We start from the raw sequence: 25015 nt of genomic DNA on the forward strand, positions 1-25015 counted from the left end.
AAAAAAAAAAACATCTCATAATGGATTGTCCAATTGCATTAGGATTTTTTGTGATTGGATTTCTTCCCATATTTTGTATTTCTTGAATTCACACATTTTGTGAGAACTGCATCCTCTTCAAAACTTCATTAGAGCCGCTTATGGGATAAACAGGAAAACACAAAAACACATTTAAACTCCATTCAATCACTTCCTCATCTTGTCTGTAATGAAAATGAAAGTCAAATGCCCCATTGTGTGTAAAGGTCATATGAAGTCATTGGTGACAAAGAAATTCTTCAGGCACTGTTGGTTGGATGTTGTGGTAGCTCAGTCTTGAACATTTCAAAACATTTTTCTAACTTTGCTGACTGAGCTGCATGCATTGTTTTCAATTTCAGTTTCGTTCTATTTCTGCAATTTTTTTTTCAAGACTACAATGTCTAATCTGTTGAGGACAGCTTGATTTTGCTACAACACACATTTCCCATAGACTCTTGCCGGAGTATGCACGGGACTTGTCCTCAACGGGTTAATGAAATTACATCAACAACCTAAAGATTTTGGTGAAATTAGATTGTAAAATCAAGTTTTACAAACAAATTTAGTACATGACTTAGATACAAAATACAGTAAATTGCATTTTTTGTTCCATGACATGTTCCATGTTACGGGGGCTGTCACAACAAACATACATAATGATGCTTAATGTAATGGCAGCCCTTTCCTTTTGATGATGTGCAAATGAATTTAAAAAGGATACTCAAGCATGATTTTTTTTTTTTTTTGGTGAAAATTATGCAGACACCAAGAGATGTCCATAAATATTGAGCATGGTAAATCTGGTAACCCAGAAGTTTACACTCTTTTTCCAGAGCATTTGATACTCGTTTAGTAAACACTATTGGTATTTTCTCTTTGTAGCTCTTCATCTATGTACTACAATACTGGAAACACAGGGTAGCATTTCTTGCATTAAAGACTGCATCCAAGACTTCTCAGACTAGACATATTGTAAAGCAACACCCCTTTAATATTGGTAAATATTTCAGAGAGCCATTAAAAGTCTGCAGCGTACGTTGATCCGTATGAATGCAGACACCAAGAAATCCAAACAATGTGCAGACATTCTATATTGACATAATGCAGGTAACAAGTGGATTGGCAAGCATGATGTGTTTTCTTAAAGTGTCAAGTTTTATTTACATGTACAAGCAATCAGGAATTAATCCCAAATCTCCATGGCAACACTTGCAAAGAGATTTGAATCATGTGTGCTGTTTATCGCTCAAACACTTCAGAGAAAATTAATTTTCTTGAAAAAACAGTTCAGAAAGTATGGAGTGTATCTCTGACAAAGTTTGCAATTCTATATTTTTCCAGCCAACTTTGGCATTTCCATGGCAACAACAGTCAGCATTGTTGATAACTTGTACTCATGTTAATAGTAATCAGATCCTTGAATGCTGTTTGCACAATGGACAGATCGAAACAGCTTTCAATTTTTTTTTCACTTGCTTCCTGAAATGGTTCCCACACCTTTCAAAAATTATGTCAAAAGATGTCGAGCTTCTTGCACATACAGTGCCAAAAGTGAAACTGTGATATTCAAATCTCTGTGCTACAATTTTCTTACAAAAAAGAAAGAAAAAAAGATGAAATGTTGTGGAAGTCAATGTGTCACAAAAAGAAATCCCGTACCTAGAAGGATAAAAATTTTAACAAGCATATTTCCACAATAAGATAGCAGAAAGTCCAACCGCAAGCTTCTCTTATAAAATAAATATGAGATTCTTCCGCTGGGTAACCCCTGGCGAATTAGAGACTCTGATTGCACAAAAGCATACTAAAAATATTATGAGCTCATAGCACCCACTAACCAACACAAATTTGAGTCGCAATGTCCCTTGTGGCTGGGGTCTTGGGCCCACATCGTGGCCCTGGGAGCTCAAGCCCTTATCGAGCCTCTCTGCTGCTATCTTAGCCTTGTTGTTAAACACATACATGTATGACTATTAAAACTTAAGTTTGGCTTCAGGAAGCTGATTTTTAAGCAGGAGAATTAATCATCTCAAAGGGATGGTATAGTTTTGGTTGAGATGAGGAATTCAGATTTTATGTATTTTTCTTTTTTGTGAGATAATCAGAAACCACTTTTGAATTATAGAAAAGCATACAATTCTTAGAGGTATTCAAAGTTTATTTGTTGAAACTTGGTTTCGAAATGGCTGAGATATCCAAAAACAAAGTAAAACAAAGTGATACTACTAAAGATGGGTCCTACCTTTTGTTAGTATCACTTTTACTTTGGGTATCTTAGCCATTGCAAAACAAATTTTTATCAAATAAACGTTGAATTCCTCTTGGAATTGCATGCTCTTTCATATTTCATAAAAGGTTTCTGATTATCTCGTAATAAAGTTGTAAAGCTGGAGTCCCCATCTCAAGCAAAACTAAACCATCCCTTTATTCAAAGCTGGAGATCAGACATACAGTGTACACCTAGAATGGGAGAAATTCAGACTTGAGCGGGAGATTTCGAGAAAATTGGTCTCAAGGCGGAAGAGTTGGAGTCTCAGAGATGGACATGAGAGGCAAGTTTTACATCTGGATTTTGCATTGACATTTGCAAGAGGTTGTACACTTGACAAGCACACCACACAAAGGAACAAGGTAAAAACCTCAAGGTCTAAATATTGCTTGTGAACTTTACAATGTCGAGGAGTGTGCTGTGTGCACGTATCACAACTCATCACATGAAGACACGTCATAATACAATAATAATACAATACATTTATTACATAACCAGAGATAGAGTGACAAAACCGACGGATCATAAAATACATTTTATGTTATATAACGTACATGAAAATATTTTCTCTTCTGCTCTCTCTCTCTCTCTCTCTCTCTCTCTCTCTATGCGTACAAACATTGATATAATGTCAATGTTTTATAGTTATTCTTACATGTATATTACTCTTTTGTATTGCCTATCATGTCAGACTCGGTTCATGCAGGTTAAAAGTGGTCACATGTAAACTATTTTGAATAAAGCAGGCTGTTATATTCTCGTTATGTTTTCTACAACACTATAGCAAAGGTACAGTGGCCTTACTGTTCTCCTTGGTAGTTTTGTTGTTGTTGTTGTTCTCACTCAAAATGAACCTTATTATACAAAATAGAGAAAGGCACTTGAACCAATCCTCACAGTACATTTCTGTTCTCACAGTCAATATTGTGCTCAAACACAAGCTCATCATGGAGGAGGGGGCTACGGTATGTCGGGGCTCAGGGGCGGCCCGTACAGTATCGTCTCGATCTCCCGGACGTCCGCATCGTATGGCCTTGCGCCCCTGGCGCCCTCGTTGGCCACTACCCTGTCCAGCACATCCTGCAGGGCCTGGCTGCAGGCCGGAGTCCCTCGGACCAGTCGCCTGATCTGGGTCTGAGGCATGTTGGTCAGTAGGAGGACCAACAGGGCCAGGTCCTGTCGGTCTAGGTCCCGGTTGTTGGCGATGCGCGGCAGGTTTTTGCGCAGCTCGGTGGTATTGCTGCTACGGAATAAATGGTAGAAGTCCTCGGCTTTACTCGACGAGTTGTTCATGATGTAGCAGCTCTTCGTTCTCACCGCTCACAGACGCACACAAGAAAAGCTGTTGATGAATGATTTCCCCAAGTTTAGAGAACCAATTGCTGTTACTTACAACTACACACAGTCCAGGAGAGATTAATATCGTCGACCCTCACTCAAAGGAAGAGTTGATCAGGTCGGAGTTGTCCTAGAACTAATATGTGCGGCAATACGATAGCAATAGTAGCAGCACTTGTGGCAGCAGTTAGTAGGCTTGCTTGATTTAGCCGCAACACTTTATAGACAGTTCGGTTTGTATGGACTCTTTAAGAAAGCCGATGTCGATTTCAGCTGCAGACATGCATCCCTGGCAACAGAATTCCTTGAGAACGTATGTGCAGCCGACTGAATGCGATGAGAAGTAAGGCTTTGAAGTTTGGCCTGCAGATCTGAGCGCACACACCCTTACCTGCCAAGTCGCCTCCCACCCAATCCTACCAGGTGCTCAAAGTGTCACGTGAGGCGTGTCTTGTTGCATGGGTAGTGATGTTTCTGAAGAAAGAAAGAGAAAGAAATTGGAGATAATCTGCAGTCCGTGACCAAAACTATTCAACTGTTTAGCTGTTTGAAAAAGCTAGTCAAGTCGGGAGGTGATGGTGATAGTGGTGGTGGGGGGGGGGGGGGCAAGCAACTACATTGGCATCTATTACCAGCAGCTGCCCTAATGTCTGGTGTGTTTTATCGTATGTTACGTCTTTTGAGTTTTTTTTTCCACTGTCTTATTTTGTTCGATGCTCTGCTGCACTTCCTTGGACAACAGGAATGTCTTATGAATAGAAAGCTTTGTAGTGGGTTTCACATGTCATTTGATAGACTCAATAGCAATAAGACTACACTTGTTGCTATAACTGCATTTATGGGGAAAACATAGAGGTCTAGCTAATTCATTACATTTGACCAAAAATCAACCATTGGAACACTATTAAAATTCCTTGTTTGTTAGTGGAGAGTTCAAACACGAAACAAGATATCCTAACAAGCAACCTAAGTATCAAGATCTTGTTATGATGCAGCTGTTAAGAAAAAGCAGAAGCTAATGTCAAGTGAGTGTTTACAAACCAGGTTCCATTCGGCTAGTAGTTGAATAGTGCTTCCAATATCAACAATAATATACTAATACATGTATAAACTGCCACATTCTGTGTAGTATATTTTCCCATTTGCTATCCATTCTCAGATATCGATTTCAGATTAAAAAGAAAACAATCGAAAGGAAAACAAACAAAAACTTAGCACCACAGTTCATTAGAACAATTTATGAATATTTTTGTTGGTTTGTAGATAGAGAAACTGAAACAGATGATACACATATTTATAAGTTCTGATTTGCTTTGGGAATTCCAAATTAGCTGAATAGAAGACTACTAGCATGTATCAAAATCAATGTAAACTTCAGTGCAGGAATGTTGTTTAGCTTTGATATTTGAATAGGAGATAACATTGCTCCGCTCATATCTTTTTTGGTGTGTGTTTGTTTGTTTGTTTGTTTGGGGAATCCCAGAATAAGTGGGGGTGTGATTAATGCATGACATATTTACGACCAGTGGGCGTATGCGGAATGATCTAGAATCCCGAGAGAATGATGGTCGATCTGGTGCTTGTGACCTTGAAGCGTGAAAAGTCTTCTGTGATGCAAGATGTGGAATTGGGCAATTGTGGAATTCTTCTCACCCCTTATTAATCCTTATTGGGATTTTTTTTGCCATTTTGCATGCACACTGGAGTGCTTTATTAACCCATTGAGGAAGAGTCCTGAGTGTACTCGGGCAAGTGTCAATGGGAAATGTGTGTTGTAGCAAAATCAGTCTGTCCTCAATGGGTTAAAATGCTGCACATTGTATGTAAAGTTATGCATTCTGCTTGTAAATGTACAGAAAATTGAGTTTTAGCAGCAAAACTTCTTTTAAACTGAATAAGAGTGCATGGAACTCTTCGTCTTTGTGCCTGAAATGTGTTGCAGAAACATGGTGAAGAGGATGACCTGCTGAAAAAAGAATCACAGAATGATCAAATCAAGGGATATATGATATATATATATATATATATATATAAATATATATATATGTGATCGTGCACCTCAAAACGAACAAAAAGTCGCACACACTGATTTTGCGTGAGGACTGAAAATAAGTGATATGGGTCAACCTAGCCGATCTTGACTTTTTCATATTTTCTGAAAGAGCGGGTCTTCTTTAACATTATGCTAAAATTTGGTATCATAAAACGGGCAGGAAAGTGCATTTTTTAGCAGTTTATCTCGAACATTTTTGGTAGAATAGTGTGATTAGGTGTGTCTTTAGAATCCCTTTTTCATTTCTGAAAAACCTTGTCCACACTCTTCACTTTCAACTCTAATAACTTTTGAAAGGATAGTGCTACTGCTTTGAAAGTTGGCATTAATTATGAACAGAATGTGTTAATGAGGCATGTTTAATTTCAGTTTAATCTGATAATCCCTTCATTGTTGTTACTCTGGTGGTTTACTTCCTGTTTTTTGTCCCGTTCATCGCACAGCCAGCACGGTTTGGTAAAGATTAAGTGCTTGAATAGACACTGTACTTCAGAGCCTCTTTTCTCAGTTCACACTTTTCTTGAGTTTGTGCTTTCTTTCCAATATTTAGATAGGTTAGGAGAGTCCATTTGATTTGAGTTAGTTTTAAAGCTTAAACTCTGCTCTTTCAGAATATGGTCTTAACTACAAATTCGTGTCTGACGACTTTTTGTTTGTTTTGAGGTGCAGAGTCACATATATATATATATATATATATTTTTTTTTTTTTTTTTTTTTTGGGGGGGGGGGGGGGGGGAGTGGGGCATTGAAGGGAAACTCTATTTTGTGTTCTAGGTAATGGTGATATAGCCCAAAATTTACAGATGGAATGGCATTCCTATTTGAGGGGGAAAACAAACACACATTTACAAAATGTACAGTCATAAATGTGTGATTACTTTGAAAACAATGTGTGGAATATTAATAAGCTTGTTGATTAAATGAACCCGCTTATAGGAACCAGATGAGGCATTTTTTAAACTCTTTTATTGAGTCCCAGAAACCCCATTTAGGCGCTTAATGTTGTATCTGTTTGTTTTAATTCTTATCATTCATTGCAAGTATTTATCAAAGGGATAGTATAGTTTTGGTTGAGATAGGGATTCAGGTTTAAGCTTTTTGTGAGATATGATTTAAAAACACTTATATGAAATAAATAACAGCATACATTTGTAAGAGGGATTCAAAGTTAATTTGATGAAAATCACATTCTTTATATGGCCGAGATATACAAAAAACAAAGTGATTCTAATAAAAGGTGGGACCACTTTGTTTTACTTTATACTTTGTTTTGTGTATCTCAGCCATTTCCAAACCGATTTTCATCTTGTAAACTTTTAATTTCTCATACAATTGTATGCTCTTTCATATTCCATAGAGAGGTGTCTACTTTATATTGCAAAAAGTTAAAACCTGAATCCCCATCTCAACCAGAACTATACCATCCCTTTAATGAGGAAAAGATGAAGAAGAAGGAAAGTTTCATTTCAAACCTATCTTGATGTCTCAGATAGAAAGAGCATTAGTATCCAATCTGTTGCCTCCAAAAAATGGCAACTTTGAAAAGAGCTTACCCATCAAGTCCTGGTGTGCTTTTGTGGCATAAATTGTTGTCTTTTCCTCAGGACTTGATGGTTTGAACTCTCTTCAAGGCTGCCATTTATTGGAGGCAGCAGATTGGATATTAATGTTCTTTCTATGATCTGAGACATCATAATAGGTTTTGAATAGAAACTTTCCTTCTTCTGTTTGTTGTTAGTCTATGAAAATGTATCAAAGCTAGCATAAAATGTGGAGCAGACTTCCCCCGATATGCTCACAGGAGATGCTGTTAAATGTAAAGTAATTATCCTTCAGAGCTCCAGCCCAGAAATGTTCCCTGTCAAATTCTTCTCTTTTCAGCATCACTTCCAGTCTCTCTGAGGAGACAAAACATTCTGTGATATTCTGGACCCCAAAAGTCAGCCCTTTTTTTTTTTTTTTTTTTTTTTTGGGGGGGGGGGTTCATTTACAGCTTCTGCCTGTTGAGTTTAGTCAGGATATTGCTGAAGGCAGATGGAATGACTAGAACTAATATTTCAATGCTCTCTGATATTAAGGAGAGTAGAACAGACCTTCACTGCAAGGATGACCAGTTGATTATGAATCATCCGATGGTCTACCCTCTCATGCTGTCATCAATATAAACAAGAAAACTTTGGCATCTTTCAGCAGTGAGGTTGTAAGCTACAATGTATGTACTCCAGCATATGGAATGGGGGTGGGGTGGGGAGTGGGATGGAGGGGGGGGGGGGGGGGTAAAGTAACTCAAGGAGAGAAAGACAGCATGGCACAGTTTTTCACTAGGCATGGGCCTACAGGTTTGGGAAGGGCATACAATAACTACATTATATATGCTTTGTTGAATATTAAACAGAAAGTGCATCGCTTCAACAGATTGGTGGTAATGTGAACCCACTGTTTGAAGACCTGCAGATAATAATAGCCATAAACAACTCGGACTTTGACACCGAATGCCTGCAACATGGCATGACCTAGGTTCAAGTTTGAAAAGGTCCCTTTTTTTTTTTCAAAGTTTACCCATTGAAATGGGGAGAATGGCAAGCAGTGACTCGGTTGTGAGATTTTTGGTACAACTAAAGATGCTCTGGTAAACACAAACAAAATGTAAGAAACGTTCTGATGCACCCTTTGGACTAACTTTACATTCGTATCGCTGTTATTGCATGGTTGGTTTCTTGCCTGTTACATATCGTAGCAAATTCATTCACATATTAGTGCATATGTGTACAAAGAGAGGAGCTGTGTGGAATTGATGCACACAGAGCTGCCATGTCTACTGTAAAATGAGGAATGTTTTGGCATGCATTTTAATTTCGCGAATTTTGCAAGAGCCAAGATTCGCAAAATTGAAATGCACATGAAAAGTTCTTGTCTACACTATACGCATTGAATGCTAGAGGCAACTCGCGAAAATTTCATGCCATGAAAAAGGCCGTCGGCTCCAATATGCGAAAATTTCATGCCGCGAAAATATTGTGTTTTACAGTTTGATTTTGCAGGAGGTACCCTGAAAATGTAGATTTAAACTTTTTAGTGCCTTACGAGAAGAGTACAAAAGGCCCTTCTGATTTGGGAGTAATTCCATGTGCCTACTGAGATGTATGGAACATGCAAGTACAGTCAACCTTGCCTATAAAAGTCAAATCTATAATTTGTATTTGGACTGAAGAAATAGCTTCGACTTATGAGGGGTTAAAATCAATAGAATATAAAGAGAAGAGGACTTGAAAAGACCTTTGACTTAGGCGATTATTTGACTTATGTGAGGTCGACTTTTAAAGGGATAGTACAGTATTGGTGGAGATGAAAATTTGGCTTTTGGGCAAGTCCAGCGTCACGGACATTACATTTCAGACATTTTTTGACACTTTATGAGGTTAGTTTTAAAAGAGAAAACATTTATTTGAAGCTAATATTTGGTGATTACACACCACTCATCTAGATAAAACAACACTGTGAATATAAGAAAAAAATATAAAATAGTTGTTTCATTATGACAGAAAATGTTGTGCGTCACGGACATTACATTTTTTGGACACAACTTTTTACATGCCGACAAATAGTTTACAAACTCTGTGAGTTTGATCATCTTAATAAGACATTTTTCCTTTACAATGAATGTTTTGATATTGCTGTAACATATTTTAAACAAATTTGAATAAAAAAGTGTTTCAAATGACAATGATGGAAAGAAATCTGGCGTCACGGACATTACATTTTGAGTGTCACGGACATTACACTTTTGTCCACTTATTAAAAACTGAAATTAAGTTCAGTGAAAAACTATTTTTTCTACTTTTTCTGAAGCAAAAGGAATGTAGGGTACATAAAGATACTTTTATGTCCATTCTGTGAAATAAACAGTGTTTTTAAGTTTCCATGGCAACAATAAACAACTCAATATTATTTAATAAAAGTATATAGATATGGTAAAATGAAAGTACGTTCACAATTTAGACTATTCTACATGGTATGTCTTCTACAATCATCTAAGAATACATTTGCACTGTCAATGAAGCAATCCCTAAAACTTAAACTGAAAAGAAAACTCAAAGAGAAAAGTCTTAAAACGTCACGGACATTACAATCTTATGTACTTTGAAAATATGTGAAATATCAGTCAGTTAGTTACTTTCTTTTTCTTTTGTTTTCATTTTTTCTCATTTTTTTAAACATACAATGCCATGAAATATATCATGTCAACTTTAAACAATTTCTCTGAAATATTTATTTCTCCTCTTTTCACCTTTCAAGGTAAAAATAAACATGTTATATGAATGATGCAATGACACATGTAATGATACAAAAATGAAATGATATCAAACTAGAAAAGCACTCTGAGAGTGCAGACCTCCGCCAAGCATGCAAATCATTTTCACCACTGATCTTGTTCTTCCATAGAGATACATGTATTTCCACCCATGCTGTGCTGAAAGTCGCCGATTTCCCAATATAGAAGCCTTTGTTATGTCATAAACACTCAGCTGCACAGCGCGCCTCACCTCAGCAGAAACTAGAGCAAGCGCACTTTAGTGCCCGCATGCAAACCTCAAATACGCGCAACCTAAACTCCCAAGTTCACTGACCCCCCCTGCCAAAATATCAAAAATCCTTCATAAATTCCCCCAAAATTCTCGGATCACTACCAAAAGTCAATCGTTTGTTACTCGTGTCATTCTCAACCTTTCCTGCAAGTTTCATCTCAATCCGTTGTCTACTTTTTGAGTTATTTTGCGCACAGACGAACGAACGAAGGAACGAACAAACGAACGAATGAACAAACAAACCAGCAGTAACGAAAACATAACCTCCTCCCTTGGCAAGGTAACAATGGCTCAATACTGACAAATGAAACAATCTTCATAAGTAAATCATAACATGAAGAATACATAATCAGTAATATTAATATTTATCTCTGATTTTCGAATGATATTGATGATACATGTACAACCTTTTTATATATAGGAACAAGCCTATGAATGTTACAGATATTACACCTTTGATGAACCTTGAACATAATAAGTGATAAACTTTTTGTTTAGTTCTTTCTGCTGACATCTTTTTTGTATGAGCTAGCTTTACAACATCTCTTTGATACATGATTTTCTTTAATAATATAATTATAAATAAACCTGAATGTACAATCATGGTACAATACAGACTACAATTTGTAATCTAAGTGGTTCATTATACCACAAAATTAAGTACAGTTAAGAGAACACATATTAACAAAAGCAAAAAATGCCTAGATGGAATTCGTCTACAGAGTATATTGTGAGCTACTGCTACTATTTTGTGAAAAAGTTTGTTTATTCAGCTTCAAAGTTTTGTTGAACGGAACATCTATTTCGATTGTCCATTGTTGGAGAAGACAGACACTCAATAATCTGTGTCTTCTCGATGAAAAACTCTTCTTCATTGCTATAGACGAACAGATTAGATGTACCCTGTCTTTTCATGAATATAATCAGTGTTGTAACATTTATGTCTTTGCAATCACCTTGCAATAACATTGTGAGGTTGGTGAGATAATGAAAGTAGAAACATATTAAAGGCAAGGGTAAAGATTTGATGAACAAGGTATTACCCCCCCCCCCCCCCACACACACACACATACCTGCCCCCCCCCCCCCCCCATATACATGCCCCCCCCCACACACACACACACCCACACACACATTCACACTAACAAAGAAAGATTACAGGCAATATTAGAAAACTTCATCATTATTTACAGGTTTTTCTACATTTTTCATACTTCGTAATGTCCGTGACGTCTATGGGATTTATAACATTGTAATGTCCGTGACGCATTTTACTGGAAAAGTATTCATGTGTTTCAAAATTTAATTGATAGTCTTGTGTAACAGATTGATTAATAATCAGAAAAACATTGTGTAATTGCAAAACTTCAGCATTTTTAAAAAAGTATTTCTAAATTTTTGATACTTGGTAATGTCCGTGACGTCTATGGGATTTATAACATTGTAATGTCCGTGTCGCATTTAACTGGAAAAGTATTCATGTGTTTCAAAATGTAATTTGTAATCTTGTGTAACACCATATTCTAGCTTTGCAAACCAAATTTTAACTTACTTGGATCAATTTTAATCTCTGTATAAAAACTTTTATACCTAAAACGTCACGGACATTACACTTTCAAAAAGGTAGAAATCACCAAATTTCAATATGCTGTGATTTTCTTAATATAATATATTTTTGAAAAATTCTTTTTGTTTCATTTAGTTCATTCCATGGACAATAGAAAAAAAATAAAATGCAGCCAAGATGGGTTTAAACATTCTAATTTTTCTCTCATTAATAAAATGTGTGCAAAACAGTGCTTTTGAACACTACATTCAAAATGAAGCTAAATTTAGTTTGACATGGTGAAAAAATCAATTTCGCTAGATTTTCCCCAAATTTTCTTTATATTTATCTAAATATAGACTTTTTTGAATACTTTGAACATAAATTCAGTTAATGTCTGTGAAATTTATTTTTTCCCCTTGAGGTAACTTTTTTCATGGACATGCCCATTTACATTTTTGCAAGATACCAAGAAAACACATATGATATAGTTCAGAGCATACCATTTTAAGAGGAATTCAAAGTTTATTTGATGATAATCGGGTTTGGAATGACTGAAACATCCAAAAACAAAGTAAAACAAAGCGATCGTAATAAATGTGGGTCCCACACTTTATTAGAATCACTCTATTTTGGATATCTCAGCCATTTCAAAACCAATTTTCATCAAATAAATGCTGAATTCCTCGTAGAATTACATGCTCTTTCATATTTTATAAGAGGTTTCTCATTGTCTCACCAAAAAATGTTAGAAACCTGAAATTAGGTCTCAACCAAAACTATATACGATCCCTTTAAGCAAGGTTGACTGTGTCTCCCTGATTACAATGTGTGAATGTTGGTAGCTACTGTGTACACATAATATGCATTTCAATACTACATAATATGGCAACCACCTATAGACAGGATTATTACGTCATCACACCAGGGAGGTGTGAGAGCACCTCCCTGATCACAAAGTGTGTGAAAATTTATTCTGCGATGCCCACCAGTATGTTGGTTATCCATGCGCACGTACATGCAGAATTCCTGACATCATGCTGTGGTAAAGAAATGATACTCCAGTGAAATAATTAATGCATGTCCTCGGTACATACTATAAACACACTCACCCGCATGAAACGTACTTGGTTGTTCCTAAACTCTGCACACAGTGCTCGTTGGCAAATGCATGTACATAGTATACATCAATATCAGTACAAGTGTGACTAAATTATGGATGCTACATGGTTCGTGAAATACTCATCCAAGCATCTTACCGTGAAAGGGTAGGAATCTCTTTTCAATTTGTTTGGTGATGATTTGAGCACTGTACATGCGATGGGTCAATCTGTGATGAAGAAGAACCCGACAGCCCATTGATGGATGGACGACAGTCACCGTACGATGCAGACACTGCTTCACAATGCTTGGTTGGAGTTCTCCACCGCGCTGAAGCTGCAGCGTCGACCCTCGTCCTCTCAGTGTCGGATACTGAAGTGGAATCTTGTGCGAGCGACCGGTCCTATTTATTTGACTCGCCTCGGCCGTGCGTCCGCATCAGTAGTCACCATCAATGGATGAGTTTTTTTTTTTTTTTGTTGTTGTTGTTGCAGTTTGTATAAACCACAGAGAGCAGCCGAAGTTGCTCAATAGTCGGACTCTTCCGTTGAACCCATGCAGAGGATGAAGAAATCAGAGAAAAAGAATGTTGCATTTTTCTTTTTGTTTGCCAAATTCATTTCCTGCCATCATCCACAGAGGCTGCGTACCCAGGCACGGCGAGAACGCCTCAGTCGTTGTTGGATGTGCCTTGACAGGAGATGGTACGTCGAGGGGAGACTGTTGTTTGTGTGTGAGCTCTGTCTGATGACTGGGTTTAAAGTCCCCAGTTACAATGTGGATCTTTTTCATGCAGAATGTGTGCTACAACCATTACAGCCGTCGCCGCCGTCATCAGTGGGGGCAAAAGTCCGTCATATGTTCTCGTTTGGCTGGCTGCTAGTCTTGCATTTTCAGCCTCTTCTTGCTTGTTTACACCCATACAGAATTGAGACCGAGGTACCCAGTATCCCACCACAGATGTATCAAGTTACTTTTGATAATTTTCCTTTCAAAAGAATCTCTCTTCCCCCCCCCCCACTTCATTTCTGCAGGCTGAGAATATTATTCCAGTTAGAGTATATTTCCATTTATCTACCATTCATTATCCTTCAAATTGTTCTCCTGTAATTCTCCCCCTTCTACTGTATACGCTATAATTTTCGCATACTGTAAAACGAGAAATTTTCGCATGCATTTTAATTTCGCGAATTTCGCGAGCGCCAAAATTCGCGAAATTAAAATGCACGCGAAAGTTTTTGTCTACACTACATGCATTGAACGCCAGTGGCAATTCGCGAAAATTTCATTCCGCGAAAAAGGCTGTCAGCTCCAATTCGCGAAAATTTCATGCCGCGAATATATCATGTTTTACAGTACATAAATTTTCGCGAATTGCCGCTGTCACACATTTTCGCGAGTGGTTAAATTCGCGATTGGGGGACCAGAGAAAATATGAAGTGGCAAAGAAAGTGTGAATTTTCAACTTATTAGCAAATAAGAATGATACTAGTTATACACTGCATGAAAAAAACTTACCAAACTCTGTGAACTAGTAGGTTAGAATTCAACATTTTTGAAGTGGTTAAGTCCATCGCGCTAGATTTCAGACGAGTGGTTCCCTTGCGATAATGGATTGGCTCTCTACAGTATTCGTAAGTAGACGTGGACGTGCGTAAACAAGCCTATCCAGTACACTATATGGTCTGTTCGGTAAGCTGTGACATGGTATACTAGTACTGAAATGTTCGTATCATCAAGGCAAGGGATTCATTTTGGAAGGTAATATTTTCGCGTGTTGTTAATTTCGTGAATAGCTCCCGACTCGCGAAATTCGCGAAAATAAAACCCCCGCGAAATATATAGCATATACAGTATCTCTCTCCACCCTATCTTCCTTTGTGTGTCTGTACATACATTTAGACGTGTATAATCTTCAATGAATTTATACTTTGTTTCTAGCCACCTGTAATGTTAACCTTTCTTGGTATTTCTATACTGCATGCACTCAACACACACACACACACACACACACATGGAGATAGAAGGGGTATACATGGGTGGGGGGGGGGGGAGAAAGTGAGAGGGTAAGTTAGGTATTTATATATGATCTTTTAGATGTTAATTATGTTCATTCTTTAATCTACCAGTCTGCCTACAGCTCTGCCATTTATGCAGGTGATGCTCTCCAACCGAAAGTTTTTAGTTCTTTTTTTCATTTCGTTTTGTTTCATAGCCAAATTTTAAATGCAATGTATGTTCAATTCAATTCAATCATAGTTTATTTCAATTCAACGAAAATCAAAAAACATAGTACAAATTTCCAATCAACAGAAATCAAAACATAGTACAAAGTATACATGTCATGAAATGATATTGTTCAAACATTTGCAAAAGATTCATGTAATATCCGAGATAAATTACATGTATATAACAACATATGTTTATATATATATACAATAATACATATATACTTCGTGGACGTGTATGTTGACACTACCCCCCTTGATGATCTCATAATGCACTAGCGTACATTCATTGCACAATCTGTCATCGTGTTTGCCGTTGTTGCGCTCGTTCTTCCATCATTTGTGATCCAGTGGCTCACACAGATTCACTCAACTGTCATGGGTCTCATTTCGTAAAAGATGCAACTATGATAACACTTCTTGTTTAAGATTGGCATCTTCTTGTAGTAACAGCCAATCAGGCAGCAGTCGTTCTTGTCGTTAACCATGACACTTGCCATCGCAGCCAGAGTTGCTATCATAGCCAAAGAGACGGCAAGGTCAGAAAACAGGTACATTTGTACATGTGAGAATTTTGTAGTGTATCGGCCAGATGGGTGAGGGTGCGAGTGGGTGTGGGTGGGCGTCCCCTCTGAGAGTTTTAAGGAGCTTTAAGATATTTAAGCTGTAAATCATGCGATCTGGTGCATACTAAATGTAATATTTTTGTTAAGTCTGATTTAAAAACAAAAATGTATTTATTCAGATGTAATTTTTTTTTTTTTGGGTGGTTGATTTTTTTTTGTGTGTGTATACTGGTAGGCTTAGTAATGTGTTTGTTTGTTTGTGTGTTGTTGTTGTTGGTTTTTTGTCCCCGCCGAACGAGTTCGAGCAGGGGACTATGAAACGGGCTCCGTACGTGTGTGTGTCCGTGTGTCCGTCCGTCCGTCCGTGTGTCCGTGTGTGCGTCCGTGTGTGCGTCCGTGTGTGATCAAAATCTTCAATTTGCTACTTCTCTGTCATTTATGAGCCAATTTTGATTCTGTTTGCTTTATATGATAGCACTACATGGGAGCTTTGAAACTTCTACGCAGAATTTCAGTCGTGACCTTTGACCTTGACCTTTGACCTATATTGTACATTTTGCTACAAAATGCTACTCCCTCGCCATTTCTAACCCGATTTCGATTCCGTTTGCTTTATGTGATGGCACTAGGTGAGGGCTTCAAAACTTCTACACAGAATTTTGACCTTTGACTTCTTTGACCTTTGACCTTGATTTTTGACCTGTATTGTACATTTGGCTACAAAATGCTACTCCTTCGCCATTTCTAACCCGATTTCGATTCCGTTTGCTTTATGTGATGGCACTAGGTGAGGGCTTCAACACTTCTACACAGAATTTTGACCTTTGACTTCTTTGACCTTTGACCTTGATTTTTTTACCTATATTGTACATTTTGCTACAAAATGCTACTCCTTCGCCATTTCTAACCCGATTTCGATTCCGTTTGCTTTATGTGATGGCACTAGGTGAGGGCTTCAACACTTCTACACAGAATTTTGACCTTTGACTTCTTTGACCTTTGACCTTGATTTTTTAACCTGTATTGTACATTTTGTTACAAAATGCTATTTCCGGCGGGGACATATATTGCGCACCGCGTAATTTCTACTTTTCCTTGTTTTGTTTTTTTTTTTGGGGGGGGGGGGCAATGTTGACCTTGTGCGGTGCAAGGAAAAGCTTTTTAGGAGTGTGAGCATGAGAGAGACCCCTGTGAGGTGGGAGACTCACCCCTCCTGCATTAAACTTGGTAGCTCCATAGCAGCTTCATAGGGAATGGAGCCCTGATGAGAGCTAGGGCATGCTGTAATTAATCTATGCAGAGAGAAAAATATGTTTTGTAAAAGCTGATTGATGTTCTTTGCAACTTGTGATGATTTGCTAATCAGCACCAGAGCTCAGCAATCATGCCTTACTGGAGCCTACACATATACATGTCTTTCACTACTGCCAGCAACCTAGGTATGCCCAGCGGCAATGGCATGTCAATATAGTGGCCTGCAAAGAGTTAAGATGATTGCATCACTGCAGGAACAAAGCACATCATTGTACAAGAGTTCACCAGAGGTCACTTTGGGAATAGTCTCAATGAATCAGACCCCATTGTCTCTGTGGACGAGACGATGCCCGAAATATTCATGGAAACAAAGATAGATATATTTACTTTTAACTTGTCATGTTGTGCTACTGAATTCTCGGGTGGTTCAAGCTCGTAGCAGAAGTTTGCTTGGTATTATGATTTACCGGAAAAAAAAAGAAAGAAAAGAAAAAAGAATAGCAAGTTCTCGCGCAACTTTTGACTGCTGTTTGTGGTTTGACTTTCAGTCAGATTTTTGTTATGGTAGCATGAACAATGTGCCAAGACAGTTGCTCTTTACGTTATGACATGAAAAGCAAATGTCCAAACACACTTCCCAAGCATGCATGCATCCAATCTGAAAAGACCACTATGTTGGCAAATGCAGGGTCTGGCAGTGAAGACTAATGTAGTGTTTTGGTCTGCACTTGGTGTCAAACTGTTGTGATGGAAATTGTCTGTTGACAGAGCAACCAATCAGGGGAGGGTATGGCAAAGCCTCACCCTCATGAATATGCATGAGTGTCTGTGTTTATACACACATGTGTAAAGATGTGTGTACATGTGAAAGGGACAGAGAGAGAGAGAGAGAGAGAGGGAGAGAATGTGAGGAATTGCACTGATGTCTAGACATGTGCCTTATGATTGCAAAATGTTGAAGGTAGGCAGTTGACTGTGTTTACCAATGAATTTACCATCACTAATGTCTCTCTCCCCCCTCCCTTTTCTTCTTGAATTGTAAATATCAAATCCGTTGGGATTTTTTTTTTTTTGTTCAAATATATCTTCATCTTGTTGTCAATAAAATAGTGTGCAAGTTTGAATTTTATTGCATATGTTATATGGGCAAGAAAAAAAACCTCCATTCTTGTTAAGTTGAGATATTTGCTTTTAAAGCTGCAAAAAAAAAAACAGACCCAAAGTACATAAAAATAAAGAAAATATGGGATTTTCGTACTATAATGACTTCAAGAATATTCCTTTAAATGTGACAAGTGAGGTACATTATGTATCATTGGAAAGGTCTTATTTTGCTCCATCTGATGATGGACTTACTTCAAAATGTTTCAAAAAGGTGCTTAACCCATCCTGCAATCAAATTCTTCATAAAGTGCAAACTAGAAAAGCACTCTGAGAGTGCAGACCTCCGCCAAGCAGCTACTTTCCACCGATGATCTTGTTCTTCCATAGAGATCAGTGATTTCCACCCATAAGTAGGCCTATGCATGCTGAAAAATCGCCCGATTTCCCAGTATAGAAGCCTTTTGTACGTCATAAACCCTCAGCTGCGCGGCACGCCTCACTCTAATGCAGAAACTAGAGCACACACTTTAGTGCGCGTATGAAAACCTCAAAAAATGTGCAGCTTGACCTCCCAAGTTCATTGCCCTACCTGCCAAAATATTGAAAATTCTTCGTAAAATCTTTAAAAATGTCCGGATCACTACCAAAATTTAATCATCTGTTCCTTCTGTCATTCTCAAACCTTCCTGCAAGTTTCATCCAACCCGTCCACAACTTTTTGAGTTATTTTGCACACAGACAAACAAATAAACAAACAAACCATCGGTAATGAATGTAACCTCCTCCCTTGGCGGAGGTAATTAGATGAGGCTATGATGTCATGGCCTCACAAGTCTTCTGAGGAACTACACAACACTGATCTTCATGAGATTTTCCGAGATTAGAAATAGAAAAAAGGGAAACTTGTACATCCTTTGCATAACATCTTGGTTGCTCGGCCATAACTTTTCTCTCGCGAGTTTTAGGGGGGAAGGGTTAGTTGTTGCCAAATCATCAGCCAAGAAACTTGATTTTTATGATACTTTTGACGGACAAAACCATCGGGAGGGGTTGTTATTGTTCTGATGAAACCCCCACCTCATCGGAAACTCATGCACATGTATGTGGTGTATATGGGGGTTTTGACTATTAGTACTACTTACATGTATATATCTTTTATTGCGGAGCCACCTCAAATGAGATGTAGAATATCGCTCTAGGGGCCTTGCGGTAACCTACATTTCTGATGACCTACATTTCCCAATTGTTTGTTCCAAAAGAGCGGGCAATCAGTTTTGATCTCATTACGCCTCTTCCTGAACATAACTCTGACGCAAACATTTCTATATGTTGTATACAACCCCAAATTTTGTCATAAATCATGAGTTTTTATGCCAAGTGAATAGGACACATGGCTTCTTTGCATTTCTTATGTCTTTTTTTTTTTTTTAATTTGATGTGCAACATTGTTGCTATGATAGCTCTGTGTTAGTCAGCGATGTATTTGTATGACCATACAGGGAATGAACCAGACCTGCTGCTTGCACTCTTAATCTGTCAGAGAAATTGTGCATTTTGTTGAACATTGAGTACATTTGATTATATTATGAAATAGCTTTATAGTTTCAAGGCAGAACAGCTTAAAAAAAAGATAAGAAAAAAACAAACAAATAGACAGGGCCCTGCTGTGTGAAACTTTGAATTGCTGCTCATTGCAGCTTTTCATGCAACAGTGCCCACGATCATGGAATTTATTATGTCATGAAAATGCAAATCCTTCCCATCCCCAGCAATTAATGATGATATGCTTAATGTTCTTCCGAACTAATGATTTCTTCTGAAAGGAAGCTGATTAGACGGTACAATGTATTGTGGTTGTCCGATTGAATTGATTCTCAATCGCTGCCTGCCATGTCAGGCACATTCAAATACCTTGACTCGCACAGACCTGCTATAGAATACAATTGTCTGTCAGCAAATATGTGCAATGTAGCGAATTACAGCTGAAATCCTTCACAGAGATGAAGTTGGGCAACAAGAAGTTTGTAGCCCCTCAACATCTTCTCCGAATGGGGCTGCTTGCAAGAGACAGCTGTGGGTGCGTTTTCCACAGAATTAGAGGGATTCCCCAATACATTCTGAGTCGGGCCAATTTTTGCAATATATACTGTCAGTCTCCACAAGATACAGTCCCTTTAGCTGTCAGTGTTGGTTTGAATGCCCACTGTGTGTAATTATTATTATTTTTTTTTTTACATTTTTTGTTTTTGTAAAGTGTTTGTGTACCTAGAGACATAAGCTATATCTACTGGACGTCCCAGTCAAGCATAGAAAAGCTTATGACGGCCCAAACAAAAATGCATATTACATAACATAATTATTCCATGAGCAAACCAGCTACATATTTTTGTGTATATATGTATGTAATGTGTTTGGGAATAAATTAGGTCAAATCCAATCCAATCCAATCCAATCAATCAATCAAGTCAAATCATATATTTTCTGTTGTTTACGTAGGAAGAAGAGGACATCCAAATGGAGCCGCTCCAGGAGACGAAACAAAAGATGCACGCCCTCATCGACGAGGCCTTCTCATTGGTCGGGAAGACCAGTCCGTCGAAAAACGCGGTGGCACCCACCAGGGCCAAACTGGCGCAGATGCAGGTTGGTGTGAACTCTGTATAGTATCTTCAGTTTGAATAGATGTAAGTAGATTTATCACTGTGGATATGTATTCTACTGTGATAATACAGTGTCATACCTTATTCTTCCCCTCGTCAGAAAAAAAAAGAGATAACGTTATGCTAAACATGTGTACCTAACTAATGTCAGTAGTTTTCATACATGTTGAATATGTTTATGTTGTGTATTACGACGAAAAACTTATTTTGAATAGTTTTTTTTTTAGAGTAGAAACTCATTTGTATTTGGAAATTTATTCTGAAAGTGGTGTTAAACTTTTGATCTCAATACGGATTATTAACCTTCAAAATTTTCAACTGTCAGTGCTACGGCCTTCATCTGCTGAATGACCAGTGTTCGTCTTGATCATATGATGGTCGATAAGCGGATCATAAGCAAGTCATAGTCTGTGGATCAGTGGCGTCTTCAGCTGTCACAAGTTTGCTGTCACTGTTTTTTATCTGTTTGTTCTCCAATTCATTTCTCCTCTAAACCTCAGGAACTTAACAGCAGCAGAAGCGAAGGCTGGATCTCCAGCAGAGAACAGAATCACGTAGAGTAAGAAAACCTCATAGTTTGATTTTAACTCTGTATGTGCCACATTGGCGTGCATGACTTGGTCAATGGCTTGCTAACTTTGAGTAGATATGCTCAAATGCACAAATCGATTGATAAATCGCAATTATGCCGCCAAACATGGTAGTACTGGTATCAGAGCCATCGTTCTGTCATGAAATTCACATCACAACTAAGCTTGCAGTTTTCTCTACAACTTTGATGGAGTGCACATCTAGCATGAGCGATTATAAAATATGGTATTAAAGTTACATGGCTCTGAAAAATAGAATGTTTTCTCAAAGCGCTCATGCATTGTGGTCTCAGTACCCTTCACTCAGAATAATGTGAAACACAAGAGAGTTTTCATCAATGGCACACAAAAGATGAGTTTGGAGGAGTGGGATTGGAATTCACATTGTAGTCAGAATGAATTCTTTGAATGTATTGTATATAAAAAGCTAAAAAGAATATCATTTTCACTTTATTCAAAGCTTTTGCAAAGTATCAGAAGTTTCTGAAATTGTTCATACCTACAATGCAAATTTGCAGGAAAAACTAAAATCTAACCAAAAAAAAAAGTTAAAATACAATACTATGATTTAGTCAACTTAGTACTATCTAGTCACATGCATAAGTTTAGATTTTCTTTGTCAACGTTAACCCGCTGAGGACGAGTCCCGAGTATGCTCTAGCAGATGTCTATGGGATATGCGTGTTGCAGCAAAATCAAACCGTCCTCAACGGGTTAACTGAAGTGAGAAAAAAGGTAGTTTTCAAATACCATATGATTTTTACCATGTTTTGGAGAAAGTGTCTTCTTTCGTCCTCCTTTGGTGTTTGAGTTGAATTCTCTCTTCAGCATTTTATTATGTAATGACCAGGAATTGAGGGATTTTTTCCTTCAGAAATTGACTTATCAATTCTGAATATACCGTACTGTTACCCTACTTTGGATAGAGAAGAGATGGGCTGGTTAACTCGATAAATGTGGACAAAATCCAGAAAAAATGTATACAAATATCTGCCAATGTGAGTCAGAAACATTACTGCTACTCTTCTAAAATTTGTTGCCAATTTGAAGATCAATTATGAATTTAACATTTTAGACATTTTTGATATCAGAATTTGAACAATGAACAGTGATATGTGGACAAAATGAGACCTCAATGAAATATAGGTTTTTAGTATAATTTATGAATTATCAACAGTGAATGACAAAGATGAAGCAAAAAGAAACGGTGTCAAACCACATAAACCTGGTTTCATGGACCTGATGGATTTTAACCCTATCTGTACCAGGGACTTTGAACAGTGTGTACATCACTATGGGGTTTTCTGTGTCAATCAGCACTCAAATCACACAGAGGATTGATCATTGTTCTAAAGCCATTAGGAGTCATTTTATTCAAAGGCATATGGCCTTGACAATGAGATATGTGCAAGGTCTGTAGGAAAACAATGTGGTAAATTGGGATGTTGAATAACCATAACTCTGCTTATACGTGCCAAATTAAAATGAGAAACAATTGGTACGATTTTGAGTGGGCTGATCAAATAGCTCATCTAGCTGTGCTTTTATGCAGGGTTTCTTCCTGTTTAAAGGTTTGCTTGTTGTTGTTTTTTTCCCCATCTGCAGGCAGGCCAGCGACTACGTGGTGCCAACAAGCGCAAAACGGAAACAGAAAGATGTGCTAAGAGGTAGGTAGACCTACACTGTAGTAAGAGCAGTAGCTGTTTTCAGTCTCGTGCATCATTATGGAAGCAAACTATGTAGTAGGGCCACATTAACCTGTTCCTTGCAAAATTCCTGAAATCCCCATAGGTTTTGTACAGTGCCCAGCAGACGCCAACAGACATTGGGTTAAGTAGGGGACAGATGGTTAGTTAGAATACTGTACTTGCAAGCAAGACGGCCACACTATATTTCTTCTAGAAATTTAAAAGCAGTAAGTTTGGAGTTGAAGCCTATACCGTAGTTATGGGTGGACTCAGCCTAGCAGGTAAACTCGGCCCCCAGCGCGCGCATTACAGCTAGTTGTAATGCGCGTGCTGGGGGCCGAGTTTACCCGTTATGTCGAGTTCACCCATAACTATGGTACGTCACCATAACCCAATCATTGTCTTTCCAACTCAACAAATTTTACTGCGTGTCCTAATACTTTATATTTGAGAAGTTAGACCAGTAGATTGGACTGGGTAGAGTCAGTATGTCTACACAATAACTTAGAAACCAAAAATTCCAAAAATTTGCCAGTTTAAGACAAAAAGACAATGTTAACTTTAGTATTAAAAAATATGTTGCCAAATTAAAGGTCAGATGCAAATTAAGCAACTCTGAGGATTTTAATAATTCTGCAATGGATGTTACTAGTGGTAAGCTAGTGAATTAGGGCTAAAATTAAAGATTTGCACTCGTGCAATGAATGTGAAAAAAGATTATACAAAAAGATAACAACAAAAAGACACCAGATGTGTGATTTTTTGGACTCGATTGGTTGAAGTACAGCTCTAGCAAAGATGTCTTTATATTCAACATTAGTCAGGATCTATCTCTAGCCCTTTAACTTGCCATTGGTACCGGTACATGTAGTTTGTGGCCTGTTCACTGTCATCCACTCTTAAAGAGGTACCCCTGATTTTTGGTTTTTATTTAATCCATGTCTGTCCAATCCCACAGACGGAATGACGCAAACTTCGGACCTGAGCAACACCAGTCGAGTGGTGGTGGTCCCTGTCAGCAAACCACCTCAGGAGGGCAGCAGACTAGTCTGGAGTCCCTACCAGGCCGGCGATGAGGTGGCCAGACTCTCTCCATCACAGGAACCGGTGGGTTCACAGCATTAACCCTAACTAGGCCGGGCTATTTAGGTAGTTGAAAGAGCCGGGGGGGGGGGGCCTCCCAGCCTCTAGATCTCCGCCGTCGACTGCGCGATCGCGACAAAAATTGGCACACACATTGCCTATGATGTAATCTAAAATACCATGAAGTTAATTTTTCAAAAAACTATAGTTTTTTGCTAAATTATGCTAATTTATGCATAATGATGCATGAAATCAGACTATTTGGTATAAATCACAAAATAAAGCTCAAAACAGGCACATTTTTTGTGTAAATATTCTTTTTAGTGTCCTTAGCAAATGTAATAAAAAGAAATTGTGATGTGAGAAAAAATTCTTAAGTATTTTATTGGTTTTTTCAATTTCTTATGTATTTCGTTGTTTTTTCAACTTTATGTTTTTCATTGTTTTTTCGATGAAATTTGTCCGCGACATCGCTCCAAACAAGAAAATATGTTATTCATTGATTTTAATCAATAAAACCCCCAAATAATCATGCTTTTATGAAATTTGCCTGTAAGCACAGTTTGCATTGAAATTGTACACGAATTCACGTTTTTGAGCAATTTTTGGTCTGACATGCATGTACATATTTATGCGTAACTTCGGAACCGTGCGCCCGGGCGTCGCAAATTTGGTGTCAAAAGATGCGGGAGACTCGAAAGAAAAAAGTCATGAAACGTCATGATAGCTTTTTGCGATTGCGATACACCGCACGGAACGTCGAGGGGGGGGGGGCCTCGGAGGCCCCCCCCCCCCCGGCCTAGACCCCCCCGGCCTAGTTAGGGTTTAAGATAGGAGTGTGAACGAGGTGCAAGTACTGGAAGCTTCCTGTGTAAAGTTCAATCATTTTTTACAGGCTATTTCCTCGCTCTCTCTTCCTTCCAGTTCA

At 38.1% G+C, this 25015-nt stretch overlaps 2 protein-coding genes across 2 annotated transcripts in view; one reads left to right on the forward strand and one right to left on the reverse strand.

Moving 5' to 3' along the window:
• Positions 1 to 25015, forward strand: part of LOC139723963 (uncharacterized) — a 56722-nt gene that overhangs the window by 30420 nt on the left and 1287 nt on the right. The window contains exons 9-12 of the mRNA XM_071635162.1: positions 20563 to 20709; positions 21227 to 21285; positions 22922 to 22983; positions 23963 to 24111. Of these exons, the coding sequence (XP_071491263.1) occupies positions 20563 to 20709; positions 21227 to 21285; positions 22922 to 22983; positions 23963 to 24111 (417 nt within the window). The remainder of the gene's footprint in view (positions 1 to 20562; positions 20710 to 21226; positions 21286 to 22921; positions 22984 to 23962; positions 24112 to 25015) is intronic.
• LOC139723976 (uncharacterized) lies at positions 2253 to 3635 on the reverse strand. Its single transcript, XM_071635175.1, has one exon. It carries the CDS (start codon positions 3581 to 3583, stop codon positions 3251 to 3253), a length of 333 nt encoding a protein of 110 aa, XP_071491276.1. The 5' UTR covers positions 3584 to 3635; the 3' UTR covers positions 2253 to 3250.

Source organism: Diadema antillarum, unplaced genomic scaffold (genome assembly GCF_040938485.1).
Source record: "Diadema antillarum isolate AM-2024a unplaced genomic scaffold, OU_Dant_1.0 scf00000204, whole genome shotgun sequence".
Classification (NCBI taxonomy): domain Eukaryota; kingdom Metazoa; phylum Echinodermata; class Echinoidea; order Diadematoida; family Diadematidae; genus Diadema; species Diadema antillarum.

Bases quoted from the DNA above. Each gene is read 5' to 3' on its own strand.
- LOC139723976 (XM_071635175.1), bottom strand. From the start codon at position 3,583: ATGAACAACTCGTCGAGTAAAGCCGAGGACTTCTACCATTTATTCCGT.